The 16,451-nt window shown below is 45.3% G+C and overlaps 1 protein-coding gene across 3 annotated transcripts in view; it reads left to right on the forward strand.

Annotated features, from left to right (window-relative positions):
* MED23 (mediator complex subunit 23) overlaps positions 1-16,451 on the forward strand; it is a 467,463-nt gene that overhangs the window by 431,495 nt on the left and 19,517 nt on the right. For all 3 annotated transcript variants that reach the window (XM_085611580.1, XM_085611579.1, XM_085611581.1), the window contains 2 exons: positions 1,989-2,203; positions 15,178-15,298. In XM_085611580.1, coding sequence (XP_085467706.1) covers positions 1,989-2,203; positions 15,178-15,298 — 336 coding nt within the window. The remainder of the gene's footprint in view (positions 1-1,988; positions 2,204-15,177; positions 15,299-16,451) is intronic.

Raw genomic sequence — 16,451 nt, forward strand, 5'->3', positions numbered from 1 at the left:
AGGGCTCTAACATGAGTGCTTTCGGAGTAACATTCCAGCATTCTATAATTACCTGAGCTGGTTTCTATTTATGCAGCAGTTGCTGTTTGTTTTTCTTTGCATGGTAAAAAAGAATGTATCACTTGTAGGTCAGCATGAAGTGTTCCTCTCTTTTGGACAACAAGTCCAAATGTTACACTGCCATATCTACTGCACTACGCAATTTACGAGGCAAGAACACGAATTAAAAGCCTAAACTGCTGTTTCACTGGGAGGCAGTGGAGGACTGTCTGTGAGGACTTGCAAGTAGGTGTGCGTTTTTTTGTGTGCGCATTTTTAATCTTCTAAAGCAGTAATCTAGAGGGTCTGAAAAGGGAAATATGTCATACCAACCACAATATCTGTAGGGCTGCCTTTTGTCCTGTCCAGTTTCAAAATGTTTATGAAGTGACGTCATGCGGTAGTTAAGGAATTTAGGTTGAATATTGCTTTTCAGCTGTGAATTTGTGGAAGTCCACCAGCATTCGGTAGCTTCACTGCTGTAAGGCACAGGGTACGTTACAGGACAAATACTTCACATAGCAACTTTCTATCCCAATGCGATTAATTGATACTTTTTTTCTTGGTTAATTTTATAGATGAAAGTGCAAATATGCAGTTTTGTTTGGTTTCCACTGAATACCTTGTAGCTGACGTTCATAGATAACTTTTAAATGAACTGAACAGTTGAATAGAGTTATTATTAAAAAAAATCACACAGAAAAGAGGAGTTAATTAAATACGCTACATAACATTTTGTAATATAAAAATATATATAACTAAATAAAATCAATACGAACTATCTTAGCGGAGCTACAAAAATATTTCATGCGGTCACTCGCATTTCATTCTGTCTCTTGGCATTTTCTACAAACAATCTGGAAAAGGTCATCTCCTTTCCTGCTAGAAAAAGTTAACATTCCCATTATAGCTGGTTTTAGAGGGCTATCTGATTCTTATAGTAAACCAACGTGCCAACGCAAAACGCCTTTTTTTATTTTATCCTAGGTGGTATAATGAACCAAAGAACCCCCCAAAATAATAAGTTGTTGGCTCAGATCCTCATCACCAGTGTGTTCTGCTGCATCCTGTCATTTTATTCCTTGTTATGGGTTGTTTATTGTTAATGAATACTATAAACCGGCATGGTTCCGTTATGCCATTGGGCGTTACCAGCGCTCACCAAATCTTGATAATCCCTGCTTTGGGTGATCAAGAACACAGGAGCAGGACAGTGTGCTGGCAAATACTTTGGGAGGCTACTAAAGTGTACCTGGCCCCAGGTTGAAATACGCGCTTGTCTTCTAAGCACTGTGTATCAGGTGCACAATTGTGACCAGAGAGAGGCTCTGATTACATTGGCCAAATATGCATCAACATATGGGACTCAACATGGCCGATCAGTCTAATTGGTCCCTTTAATGGTAAAAAGTGAAACCAGTGCCATGGGTCCTAATAAAAGCAATGGCATGTGCTGTCCTGCCACTCACTTGCATAGTAAAATATAGCCTTAATTGGAACATAGCGGGCCCCTGGGCTTCTTGAGGTACAACTGCACCAAGCTCCTGCGTCCCAGCTCTCAACTCCTCACAGATTGAAATGAACAGCCTCACAATTAAGAGGGAACTCAAAACTCCACTTTTGTAGCTCTCTAATCGAATTGTGTTCATGTTCAACTGCTAGCACCACCTAAGTGATTTAATTAATTTTGTTGTATAATATGAATACCATTAATCAATTCATGCAACCTTTTTCACAAACCAATGTGTTTTTTTTAAGTTTGGAGCATTAATTAGAGAAAATGTACAAAGGCAAATGATAAATATATATTGTGATGTCCTTGTTTTAGCTGAATGAAAAATAATGTAAAATGAGTGTAAAGACTCGCATGGAGATATTGCGGTTGCATAGCTTTACGGTTGCAGATGTAATGACGATTCCCATCTTTCCTGTGTGTTTTTTCCCTGTAGGAGCCTTACTGGATAGTTCTCCATGAACGGATTGTGAGTATCATCAACAGCCCCAGCCTGACGTCGGAGACTGAATGGGTCGGATATCCATTTCAGCTGTTCGACTTTACAGCGTGCCACCAGGCATATTCAGAGATGAGCTGTAGCTACACCCTAGCATTGGCTCACGCCGTATGGCATCATTCAAGCATTGGACAGCTCTCCCTCATTCCAAAGTATGTAGAATTCTGTTTATTTGTTTACCTCTTTACATTATTGACATTTCCCCTTTGAAGCAACTTGGAGCTAACCTATGCTATTGGGGTAGGGTGGTTTGAGTCTTTAATTCCTCCCAAAAATTAGTTTGATGTCACACTTAGCTAAAGTGAGCTTGGTGGCCAGTGAATATGTCCATGTTTTATAGAATTTTTGGATAGTGTTTTGTGTGTTTTACTTCACAAGTACCACTTTTTAGTACTTACAGAAAGATTAGATTAGAAAGGGTCAATGCCACAGAGTTAGTCGTCATTCAGTGCAGCGATTAGATATTTTCTGCTGTTTGCTTTTAGGATCTTGATGTGCCACAATTGCCTGAAGCCAAATACGTTTCCTGGAGTTTCAAGCCACTCTCCAGGAATTTCTGTAGTACGGAAACTTAGCAATGAGTATAACATTTGCCAAAGTTTTTCAGGGTTGCCTTGAGTTTACATTAACTAGTGGCATAATTGCTAACTGTTTCATTTGGGCTCTGCCATGAATCTTTAAGGAGCACAATGATATTGGGTCAAGTTCAGTAAATACCGTTTAGTGATGGTTTGGTAATGGGTTTTACTGCAGAGTCACCATCCTTAAATCCTTTTTTACTAAACTCTGATTGTATATTGTCAGTTCTACTGATGCAACATACCGTTTACAGATTCTGCAACAATTAACTCTGCAGTATGCATGTTTAGGTCCTGCGCTTTAACTTGGGACGCATTTTGCGTACTGAATAGGACTTGGAGCCAGCCCATTTCTTATCTTTCGTTGGCTTTATTGTCACTCTTACTTGCTGGTCCGCGAATCCAGTTTCACTTTCTCTTCATTCATTTCTCTCTTCCATAGAGCATAGATTGCGTCTTTTTTATTAGTGTCCTTCCGCAGCGTGCGATGGGACTGAGGAACTTTTTTTTCCTTTCTTCTTCCCTGTCTTCCTTATTGGTGCGTGTTCACTCGTCCTGCTTACTGAGTCAGTATGTGTACCATCACTATACCACTACAGCCCTACAGCCACCACCCCACACCACCCTTCCATTCTACACACTACCCTACAATCACCATCCTTTCACCACCACAACTCCTACCACTAACCTAATCACCCCCACTCTAACCACCTTACCACAATCACCTTAGCCACTACTGTAACGACCACCAACACCACCCGAACCACCACCACCACACTAACCATCGCCACCAACCAACCGTTAACTACCCCTCTACCCTAAACATTCACCCTAACCACCATCCTACAACTAGCTGCCCCCTCCACCCTAACCACTGCCACCGTAACCACCACGCCGCCTTCCCTAACCACAGCACCATCCTACAACTAATCACCACACCCTAACAACCACCATGTCCTACCCACCACCACACTGACTTCCATCTCCTAACCATTACAACCAGTCTAACCACAATCACCGCCCTAACTATTAGCACCCTACCACTAACACCACCACCCTGTTACCGCCCTGACGACCACCACCTTAACCACCCTACCACCATAACCACCACCACAAACCTAACCAACACCTTCACCACCCTTAGGCTAACCACTATCACCTTTACCACGACCACCTTTTCCACCCTCAACATAATCACCACCATGCCAACCACCACCACCCAAACCACTAACCGAACACCATCATAACAAATGCCACCCTAACTATCACCATCAGCCTAGCTACCACCACCCTGGTGGCCTACCACCACCATAACAACCCTAACTAGCCTACCACCCTAACCACAATGCCACCTTAACCACCACTACTTTACCTTAATCTCCACCACCGTACCCTAACCACCACCATCACCAAACCCTAAACACTCCCACACTACCCTAACAACCACCTTCACCCTACCACCACAGCCCTAACCATGATCTCTCAACCACCACCATCCCCTCATCACGCTATCCACCACCCTACCTTAACCACTACCACCAACCCTAACCACCACCATACCTCTACCACTACCACCCTAGCCATGACCACCATCAACCTATCCCAACCACTACCCTACCTACGCTCCTACATGTTGTGTTTTTTCTTCTGTGCCCATGTGTTTCTGTTCCTCCGCACTGCAGGTTGCTCTCCTTGTTGTGTACTTCTCCCACCTTGCTTCATGTTTCTTCCAACCTTGTTCTACTTGATCCTATCCCCATCAGCGCCATTCGTGTTGCTTCCATACCTGCTCTCCTTGTTGCATCCCTCCACCTACATTAAAAAAAAAAACACTTTAGCACTAACTTTTTCTGTTTTTTACCAATCCAATTTGAGTCAGTAAATAAAAAGATTAGATACCCTGGACTTTTTGTTGGCAGATACAATTGTGGTGCATGCAGCTACATAATGACACTACCACTGTGCCGCGCTATGGCACTCTGTTTTTTTTTTTAGGTTCCTCTTTAGTAATGCTACACAGCATCTCTAAAAACCATTGGCAACACCAATAGTTCCCAAAGATGAGACCGGTGTGCTCTGCAGAGAGGCAAATCTACTGACAGGCACTTTGCTTTGGCTTCAGCGTCTGCTTCAGAGCTCTCAATCAAAGCCCCTCGGAAACACGTGGCATGGTTCAAAGTATTCAAGGAAAAACAACACAGAAAGAAACACGATTAAATAGCTAATATTTAAGAAACGCAAGATAGGTATAACTTGAAATAAGAGAGTAACAAAATCACTTGACCTGCATCCTGGCTGGAAAACAATTAACAAAGCCAATAGATCTCACATAGGTGAGATCAGTTGGCTTTGCCAATGCTTGTCTGTTATAGAATTTGTAGCACTTTCATTTTCAGCTATATATTCAAACCTAAAAGTACGAGATGGATAAGCTACTTAAACCTGAAATCGAACAACTCAACCTCTCTAAAGAAGGGAGTTGGATGGTTTTGGACCTGGCCGTCTCTGCAGGATCACCCCCAAACATGTTGCCTTTACCCTCTAATTTTTGCTTAGTTAATTTTTGCTGCCGTTAGGACTCTGTGCACTTTACCACTCCTACCCAGTGCTTGAGTTGTTGTGCTTTCTCTTTAAAACATGGTAGATTTGGTTTACACCCAATTGTCGTATTTAATTTACTTGTAAGTCCCTAATAAAGTGGGGCTACATGTATACAAGGCCTGTAAATTAAATACTACTAGTGGGCCTGCAGCACTAATTGTAACATCAACTTAAGTAGCACTTTTAAAATTGTCTCAGATTTGCCATTGCACTTGTGTGGGCAGTTTTAAACTGCCATTTCAACCTGGCATAATAAATATTTTGCCTGACCCAAACCTTCCTTTTTCATACATATAACTCACCCCTAGATTATGTCCTGAACAGCCCAGGGGACAGGGTGCAGTGTATTTAAAAAGTTGGACTTCCTTTGAGTTTTATATCTTGTGGTAGTGAAAAATTTTCATTTGTTTTTCACTACTGCAAGGACTACATCTCCCATAGAATAACATTGGTATTACCTTACTACATTTATTAAGTGCAATTTCCAAATGAGAATAGGTAACCAGTTTATGTTTGATGTCTCGGTAATAGCTAATTTAAAATCCTAACTTATGGTGAAGTCTGATTTAAAATTTCAATTTTGATAATGCCACTTTTAGAAAGTTGTCATTTTCCTGTCTTAGCCCCTTAATGCCTGTAGCCTGTACCTGGATCACATGGCTGGGTGTAGCTGGCAGTTGGCCTTTTCCTAGTCAGCCACACCAATAGGGGAGCTTAGGTATGCCTGGATGGGCCATCACTGGCAGGATGGACAGAGGAGCTTGCCACAGCCCCACTTAAACTTGAATAGACTGTGTCCTGCCTCCACACAAATGGCTGCATACCCCCTGTAGTTAGTTGGGAGCGAGGACAGGGAAGGCAGAATTCCTGCAGACTTAAAAGGGAAACCTCTAGAAGCTTCTCCCCTACTTCAAAGGCACAACCTGGTATAAATACTGGACCTCAGACAATAACTCTTCAGTACACTTCTAGACCTGTGAACACTCTGCCAGGAAGAAAGACTGCTGTGCTGCTGAAAGGACTGCCACTCTGCTAAACTGCTGCTCTGAAGGAACTGCTGCCCTCTTGTGTGGGGAGGAAGACCTGGACATGCAACTTCATCTTGAGTCCAGGGCTCCCAGCGTGACTCAAAGGGCTAGTCTGCTGGCCTCCTAACTGGGGACAAAAAAAGACTCCCCTCGGTCCTGCACCGGCCCCTGGACCCAGCTGCAGCCAGTTCCTGACCCCCAACTGGTGCCCCTCAGGTCCTGGACACATGGTGTGGCTCAGGGAGCTGAAATCAAGCTTTTGGGTGCTTTGTGACCATGAACAGCCCAGTTTGCATTGAAACCTCATCTCGCACCGCGATTTAGCACAAAGCTCTGTCAGCTCAACTCTTCATGCTCCAGCTAGGACTACTAACTCAGAGCTAGGACTACCAACGCAGAGCTCCAACAACGCCTGCCCGCGATTCAAGCTGACTCTTTGCGCTACGCCGACTGCCTCCAGCAATGCTGTCAGTGATCCTCCTTGGCACTCTTCAGTGCAAATGGGACTCTTGGCATGAACTTGAGAAGGTAAACTTCAGCGGGCCTAACCTGGTGACTGTGGTCGACATGTGCTCCATTGCTCTCAGCCTGAAATTGTGACTTTGACCTGGTCGTGCATGATCAGATATCCCAAGTTAGCACTTTATACTTTTTGGCACTATGTGCACTAAATTCTTTAAAAAATCATATCTCTGGTTCTACTGATTGGAACTTTGTCATTGGGCTCTTGTTTTATTTATTACATTTTACTCTGTCTTTCTACCTTGGTGCAGGATCCTTTTTGTGTGGTGTTTTCACTATATTACTGTTTGAAGTGTTGCACAAATACTTTACACAGTGCCTCGTAGTCAAGCATGACTGCTCTGTGCCTAGCTTCCAGAGGATTGAGCACAGATTAATTTAGGGTTGGCTTGTACCTCACCCTGACAAAGATTGTGGTTGCTGCTTGACCAGGGTTCACACGCCAGTCAACCTACAACCCAATTTCTCGCAGATGGCATGAAAAAGTTTAAAAGGGAGAGGGAATGAAGATAAAGCAATGACAGGAAGGTAATAGTGAGATAGAGAAAAGGCGCATGGAGGAGGCCGGTAGAGAGGCATAAGGAGAGGGGTAAAGGATAATGGAGGAGGGAAAAAGCTGAGGTGCATGAATTACATAAAGGAAGCAGAGGAAAGACATGGTGAGGAGGCAGAGCCATCAAACTATAATCTGGAGTTGTCCGAAGTTAGGTGAGTGTCTTATGTCTTTGTATTTTAGTATTTGGGGTTATACATTTCCAATTTCCAATACAGGATTAGAAATCCCAAACTGCAAGTTAATAATGAGATTTGATGAGCCAGGTACATTTGAAATGGGACTAACTGAATTGTCAAAGAAAAGAGAGATTGAAAATGAGTTGCAGATGTATAAAATGTTGAGAAAGAAGTGAGGAACCAGAAGGGGGTAGAAAAGGGTATAGAGGTAAGTGAAGGGCCGTAAAAGAGAGGATTTGGGCTAGAGATAAGAAAGGAGGGCAAAAGAAGGAACATGGCAAGAGGTGGTAAGTGAGAATTGATAAGAGGGCTAGGAGCATAGAGCAGGGTGCACAGCCTCCTTTGATAGTTATTCCATTCCAGTTGTCCCATTTGTGCTCATATCATTCACGCTTGTCCGATGCATCTACCAGTCCATGCTGTCAAACTGCCTTGCATCTTCCCAGAGGATAAGCCTGCTTTTACCATCCTGCATGCATCAGTACTTCTCCCTGTGGCTGCATCAGACTACCAATCTCCTTGATTTCCTGTTGGAACTATCATCCTACCCTTTCCAACCTCAGTTTGTCCTCACTTGCCATTGGTAGTTTCAAATTACATGTTGTCTACCTGTCCAGGGTACCTGGCAGCCCAAAGCCAGCGGCCACATAGCACTCCCTCCTCCAGTACCAGCCCAGTACTTGCAAACTTTTTGACATTCTGGGTAGAAGTTCCCAAAAACTATCACAGTATATGGTTATCTCATCCAGTACTAGTCTACTATGGCTTCCTTGTATACCCCTCCTTTACTGATAACTGTCCCCAGGGACTGCTTCATGTACCTTTAGGAGATGTCCCCCATTACCAGGGTCTGTCCACCTGCCGCTTAGTGTTGGTGCCATTGCCAGCTCGAAGGCCTACAGCATATACTGTTCAATAAGAAACACTGCATGACTAGATTCTGAGCATCACGTCATGAATACCCTTCCTTCATCAAGATCAGTTCCACATTGCTGGCCTCCAGAGTTCTGTTGCTCCTTAGCTAGGCTTACTGTACATAAATAACAATTTGTTATACCAGGGCCTGGCATTGCCATCTCCTCCAATATCCAATGCACCCCTCAAGCCTCCGTGATTCCCACTTTGTCAGTAGTAGTGGTGCATTAGCAACTTTAATGCTTTTCCTCCTCACATAGTACCAGTCACCCGTTGCTATCTTTCATTGATGCTTCAACTCTCATGTTAGTCTTCCATGCTCAAGCACCTTTCCTCAAGTACCATTCCGCCCAACATTAGCAGCCATCATTTTGTGCAACCTCTACCCACTTATGACCTCCATGCATTACTACCCTTTAGGAATGCAGTATCTAAGCCATCCATGCATCTAAGACTGTGCCAGTTCCAATATGTGCATATTGGTAGGTTGTAGCTGGGCTACGAAGTAGAGCAGGAGGTTGCATGTGTGTGCTCTTTGTTCTGACTTTTTGACATCACTTAGACTTCCTTGTGTGTGGTACATCTTGTGGTAGTGGTATTAGTGGAACATAGTAACTAATTCAACAATTGACCCGGGTCTTCTGCTACAGCTGTAGGTTTTATTGATGGCAATTATGCACCCCATTCCAGTGGTAATTGTTTAAAAAATATATGTTCGAGGCATATGAGCTGCAGATTATACACTGTGCATAGATCGCCATCTGGTGTTGGGCCCGGATGTTTGCAGTTTGTTTTTCCTCTTGGAAAGTCTTTGGAAGTCACGAGGTCGGTGACTCCTCCTTTGGTTCGTATTGCGCATGGGCTTCGGCTCCATCCTCAGATTGTTTTTTTCCGTCATCGGGCTCGGATGTAATACTTTGGCTCCGGTTCCGAACTTTTTCAGTTCAACGATCGACGCAAAATCCTCGCTCATCGAGCTCCTTCAGATAATAAATCATCTTAATCACCTTCTCTTCGGCTCTTCTTCGATTCCGGTCGTCGACGGCGGCCTTCGGGCCTATTCCGGCTCCGGTCTCAGCTGATGGAAAGAACTCCCTTCAAGAAGTGCCCTCGATGTGGGTCCAAATTCCCCCACACCGATCTTCATGAGGTGTGCAACCTCTGTCTCTCCCCTGAACACGAGGCCCGAGACTGTCCCGCCTGAAAGTCTTTTCGCTCTAAAAAGACTATTCGAGATCGACGGGCTAGACGCAACATGGCACACTCCTCGACCTCCGCTCCAGTCGACATCTTCGGAGACGACGTCGAAGCTCCGGGACAGCAGAACATCGAAGAAGAGGACGACTACCTCGTTAGTGGTTCCGAGGCCGACGACTCCGATGTGGAGGACATCACCCCGGCGCAGAGGGTCGTGAGTACCAATCTACCCCCTCCCACACCCACGCCGACACCCAAAAAGGCTTCGGTCACACCTTCGCCTTCGGGCCTAGGCAAGACCAAGGATACTGCTTCTCACACCCCACCTTCGGGCCAGGTAAAGAAGCCTATTAAGCCTTCCGGCAGCTCGGGCTCGAGCCAGACGACCAGCGGTACCGAAAATTACCCTTCGGCACCGAAGAAAAAATCGGCCTCCATCTCCACACCGAACCCAGTACCAAAGCCTTCGGTGTCGAAACCTGCCCTTCCGGTGCCGACCAAACATCACAAGGCCCTCGGCACCGACACTCCCGTGCCAAAGCCTTCTTCGACACCGACCAAAAAATCGGAGGTCCCAAAGAAGCACGGCTTAGACAAGCCTAAAAAGCCGTCGGCCCCGAAAACTTCGGCGCCGACCGAACAACCAGTGTCGCACGAACTTTTCACACCGGATCCTCTGCAAAAGACACTCACCAAGGATCCAAAAACTGGACATTTGACATTGTCTTCCAAAAAGAGACACTTGGACAAACCAGCTCCAACTCCACCTCCAAAGAGGAAAGACACTGCTACCTCCCCTTTCAGAGTGCCTTCCCCTCCTCCTCCTCCTCCTCCTCCACCCTCCCCACCTCCACCCTCTCCACCCCTGCCTCATCGTTCCCAAACCTTGTCTCCTGTCCCAGATGATTTAGGAGACCCTTATTATGATCCAGCAGATGTGCCACAAGACCCCACCCCTACTGGATCTCCAGACCCATGGGACGACTATAACAATCCGGACATCCCAGATGTCCCACAGGATGACCTTTACCCATCTCGGCCATCCCCCATCCTTAGGCTTTCACCACCTATTACAAAGGGCGGCACACTACCACGGGGTGGAGTTACATACTGACCCAGTGGAGGAAGATTTTCTCCTAGACACCTTCGACAATGCACATAGGTCTACTGCCATTCTACCTATGTAAAAGGGAGTAATTAAACATGCACCAGAGGTTTTTAAAGACCCAGTCAGGGACAGGGTCCTCAACCCCCGTATAGAGAAAAAATACAAAGCTGCCCCCACAGACCCTTCATACATTAAAGGTCCTGCACCATTGGATTCCCTAGTGGTATCTACAGCTATGAAGCGCTCAAATTCTCAGACGTCAGGCGAAGCACCACCACCTGACAAAGAGTCCAAGCTCCTAGACGCGTCAGGGAAGTGCACTGCGTCACAAGCCGCCAATATATGGCATATCGCCAACACGCAAGCGCTATTGGCCAGATACGACAGGGCGCATTATGATGAGTTAGAAACCATCATGCACCCTCTCCCTGAAAAATACAGGAATAGGGCTAATGAATTGATCCAAGAGGGAAAAACAATAACTAATACCTCTATACGCTGTGCCCTAGATGCAGCAGATACAGCCTCCAGGGCCATAAACACCAGTGTCCTTCTCCGTCGCCATGCCTGGCTCAGAGTTTCAGGGTTTAAACCTGAGGTACAAGCCTCTATATTGAACCACCCATTTGACCAAGATCATCTATTTGGCCCAAAAGTTGATGAAGCCCTCGAAAAGATGAAAAAAGATACTGACACGGCGAAATCTATGGGAGCCCTACAGTCACACACTCCTAGGCGCTCCTTTCGCCGCTCTTCCTTTCGGGGCACGGGCAGAGGCTACTCCTCGGATAGTGCATCCACGCCCTACAAATCCCCTCCTCAATCTACCTTCACAAAGGGTTATCAAAGAGGTGGATACATAGACAATAATAATAAAGGCAGAGGCAAGACAAATACCGCCCGCTCTGCCACACCTCCTACCCAATGACTTTCCCCCGCTCCCTCCAGACCATTCCACTCCGGACGGGGGCAGAATACAACATTTCCTTCACGTCTGGGAGACAATCACCTCAGACAGATGGGTGACCCAAATTATTCGTTCAGGGTATTGCCTAGAATTAACATCTACCCCCCCAAACATTCCACCCAGGCAACGCCCTATGTCTCAAGAACATGCTACGTTACTAAAACAGGAGGTGATCTCCCTCCTGCAAAAACAAGCCATAGAGCAGGTCCCCATAAATCAACAAAATTTAGGGGTCTACTCCCTGTACTTTCTGATTACAAAGAGAGACGAGACTCTACGACCTATCCTAGATCTCAGACCTCTAAATACTTACATACATTCAGACCATTTTCACATGGTAACCCTTCAACAGGTTCTTCCACTCCTCTCCCAGAACGACTTCCTCACCACTCTGGACTTGAAAGACGCATACTTTCACATCCCAGTACACCAGGCTCACAGAAAGTACCTCAGATTTGTGGTGGACGGGCAACACTACCAGTTCAAGGTGCTCTCGTTCGGGGTAACAACAGCACCAAGGGTATTCACCAAGTGCCTAGCAGTAGTGGCTGCACACCTCAGAAGAACGCACATTCACATCTTCCCCTACTTGGACGACTGGCTAATAAAAGCCACGTCCTACGAACAGTGTGTGCAACACACGGCCGCTACAATCCAACTGCTTCACCAGCTAGGGTTCGCAGTGAACCATCAAAAGTCCCACTGGTACCATCACACACAAAACAATACCTCGGTGCTACCATAGACACCTCAAAAGCCATAGCCTATCCCAATCCTGCCAGGATTGCAAACATACAGGCTCTGCGTCAGAAATTCATATTTCAACACTCTCTCCCAGCAAGAGTGTTTATGCAACTAATAGGGATGATGGCCTCTTGCGTTTTCATAGTGCCCCATGCAAGACTCCAGATGCGTCCACTCCAAGAGTGCTTAGCGCGCCAGTGGAACCAGGCCCAGGGGCAACTGACGTATCTGGTGTTGGTAGACGGTCGCACCCATCGCTCTCTGCAGTGGTGGAACACCACAAACCTTTCCAGAGGTCGACCGTTCCTGGACCCGGTTCCACAAATAATCCTGACAACAGACGCATCGCTCTCCGGCTGGGGAGCTCATCTGTTACATCTCACAGTACAGGGCACATGGACTCCGCAACAGAAGTTACTCCACATCAACCATCTGGAGTTACTGGCAATCTTCCTCGCCCTAAAATCCTTCCAGACGCAGATTTCAGGCAAGGCAGTCCTTATTCGCACAGACAACATGACTGCCATGTACTACATTCAAAAACAGGGGGGCACACACTCTCCACAGCTCTCTCAATTAGCACAGAGCATATGGAGATGGGCAATTCCACAAAAAATCTTTCTCCTGGCCCAACACGTCCCAGGAGTCCAAAATACCGTGGCAGATATGCTCAGCAGACAAACACAGCAGATCCACGAGTGGGAACTTCATCCACAGGTTCTTCACCCGTTCTTTCAGATGTGGGGGAATCCACAGATAGACCTCTTCGCCACCCACGAAAACAAAAAATGCCCAAGCTTCGCCGCCAGATACCCACATCCATTGTCCAAAGGCAATGCGATATGGATGAACTGGTCAAACAAATTTGCATACGCTTTTCCACCTCTCCAACTAATTCCATTAGTGGTGCGAAAGCTACAACAGCATTCCCTAACACTAATCCTAGTAGCTCCAACGTGGGCCAGACAACCGTGGTACACCACACTGCTGGAACTCTCGGTAGTACCACACCAAAAGCTGCACCTCTCACCATGCCTCCTAACCCAGAACCATGGAGAGATCAGACACCCGGACCCAGCTCAGCTCAACCTTGCGATCTGGCTCCTGAGGTCCTAGAATTCGGATACCTTAACCTTCCCCCTGATTGCATGAATATTATCAGGGAAGCTAGACGCCCTACTACTAGGGCATGCTATGCTGCGAAGTGGAAAAGATTTGTTGTTTACTGCCACAACAACACAATCAATCCTTTAAATGTGTCCATACAGCACATTATATGTTACTTGCTCCATCTACAAAGGTGTAACCTAGCATATACATCCATTCGGTTGCACCTCGCAGCAATTGCTGCTTATTTACAGAACAGGCAGCACCTATCACTTTTCAGGGTGCCTGCTATCAAGGCCTTTATGGAAGGCCTCAAAAGAGTAATTCCACCCAGGGTACCACCTTCACCTGTCTGGAACTTGAATATAGTTCTCACAAGGTTAATGGGACCCCCTTTCGAACCATTACATAAATGTGAGCTGCAATTTCTCACATGGAAAACAGCTTTTCTAGTGGCCATCACTTCCCTCAGAAGGGTTAGTGAAATACAAGCACTCACTATACAGGAACCTTTTCTCCAAATGCATCAGAACAAGGTTGTACTCCGCACCAACCCAAAATTTCTACCCAAAGTCATTTCTCCATTCCATCTAAACCAGTCGGTAGAATTACCAGTCTTTTTCTCACAACCTCAAACCGTTGCGGAAAGGGCTTTACACACACTGGATGTTAAAAGGGCCTTACTTTACTACATCCAAAGAACACAACCTTTCAGAAAAACCAAACAGCTATTTATCTCTTTCTCTCCACCACATAAAGGCAACCCTATTTCTAAATCAGGGATAGCTAGGTGGATTGTGAAATGCATACAGATTTGCTACCACAAAGCAAAACGAACGCTATCTGTTCCCCCTAAAGCCCACTCTACAAGGAAGATAGGGGCTTCTATGGCTTTTCTAGGAAACATACCACTAGATGACATCTGCAAAGCAGGGACATGGTCAACACTGCACACTTTCACAAAACATTACTGTGTAGATGTGCAAACCAAGCAACAAGCTAGTGTGGGCCAGGCTGTACTAAAAACACTGTTCCAAACAACTGCAACGGATGCCGGTGGTCGCCGCTAGGGTTGGGTACTGCTATATAATCTATGCACAGTGTATAAACTGCAGCTCATATGCCTCGAACGGAATATGCTACTTTCCAGTATGCATCTGTTCTTGGCATGTAGAGCTGCAGATCTATACACGCCCACCCGCCTCCCCGGCTACCTGTATCCGTTCCAGTTTATCTTATTTAGATACAACACACATGGGTTTCTTTACTGTTACTACTACGCTCCATCTTTCCCTGCTGGCGAAAAACAATCTGAGGATGGAGCCGAAGCCCATGCGCAATACGAACCAAAGGAGGAGTTACCGACCTCGTGACTTCCAAAGACTTTCCAAGAGGAAAAACCAACTGCAAACATCCGGGCCCAACACCAGATGGTGATCTATGCACAGTGTATAGATCTGCAGCTCTACATGCCAAGAACAGATGCATACTGGTAAGTAGCATATTCCGTATTCTAAATATTCATGAAGTTGGTGAGAAAACTAAAGCCTTCTTCCGATTTAATGTAGAAATGTGCTGCATGTATAATTTCTCAAGTTTAGTTTGTGTTGTTTCTAATGTTATGCAGATTCCTTGCTGAAGTGCTGAATCCCTTAGTGAAGACAGAATTCCAGTTGCTCTACTTGTATCACCTGGTGGGGCCTTTTCTACAGAGATTTCAGCAAGAAAGAACTCGATGCATGATCGAGGTATTTACGCCTCTGTGTGCTTTCAAACTGTCTCACCCCAAGCTTTATTACTGCTTTTCTTGTGAAATTATTACAAGTAGCAACTGAGTACTAAACAAATCCTGAATAAATGCTTACTTAAAACACTAGTTAATGAAATACAACTGCATCCAGTACATTAAATGTGATTAATAAGTAGCGGGTGATGCTTGGTAGCATTTTTTTCCCACAGCTATGCATTATCCCGGAGGTGCTCTTCAAAACGTTGACCTCCCCACCTTCGTTGTGGCATGTTATTACTCTATCTCAGATAGCACACAAATGTACCAGAGGTCAGCAGCTTTAGGGGTGGTCTAATCTCTGTGTTAAAGTGTCTCTTTTGGGGGATTTGCTAGCCTTTCTCCACCAACACTATACATCAAAATGACCTGCTTCATCCATGCTTTTCAGGCAGATGACCATGTTTGCTGAACATGTTGAGAATGGTAACTTTGACACAAAGACCTTCGTATGAAGTCCAACATAGCACTTGAACCATTTGTCTGGAAAGTATTGCTCCAGAGACCTCCATTTTATTACATATGCTTCATATCTCGCAAGGAGGGTTTCATCTTCAAGTTCGAGATCATATGAATGCGGGTGGTGCCCTCTTACCAGCTTCAGAGCCTCAATTGAGTGGAGATAGCTGCAGGTCACTTGGTCCTCGGACTATGAAATGGGTGACCCTGTTTCTCTTTATTTGAGCTGCCTCCACTGGTTCCCAGTTTGTGCTAGATTCTCATGTCTGGTTCGGCCAACTCCGTATTCCTCCTTTTTGGTTAATTAGGCAGAAGGTTTGCTGTCCAGCTCTGAGATTGCAGAATTGTCATTATTGATAGTGTTACTCCCTATGTTGCTGCAGTTCAGGAAACATTAAAAGGAGCCCTGTTTTCATGATTCTTCTTTGTGTCAGTTATCTTTTCTGGTCTAGCAATTCTTGTGCTAGAGAAAAAAAAAGAAAATTATCCACTCGTTTATTCTAAAAGTTCCCTGTAAATTCTAGTCAGTTGTGAAGAAAGAAATTGTATTGCCCAGCGTTGCATGATTTATAGATTTTTAAATTGTTTCCTGTCATCAAACTGAGAATCCTCAGGAAGTAAATGTCACATGTCTGGCTGTAGATACACAGGCCTTG

This window comes from Triturus cristatus, chromosome 6 (assembly GCF_964204655.1).
Source record: "Triturus cristatus chromosome 6, aTriCri1.1, whole genome shotgun sequence".
Lineage (NCBI taxonomy): Eukaryota > Metazoa > Chordata > Amphibia > Caudata > Salamandridae > Triturus > Triturus cristatus.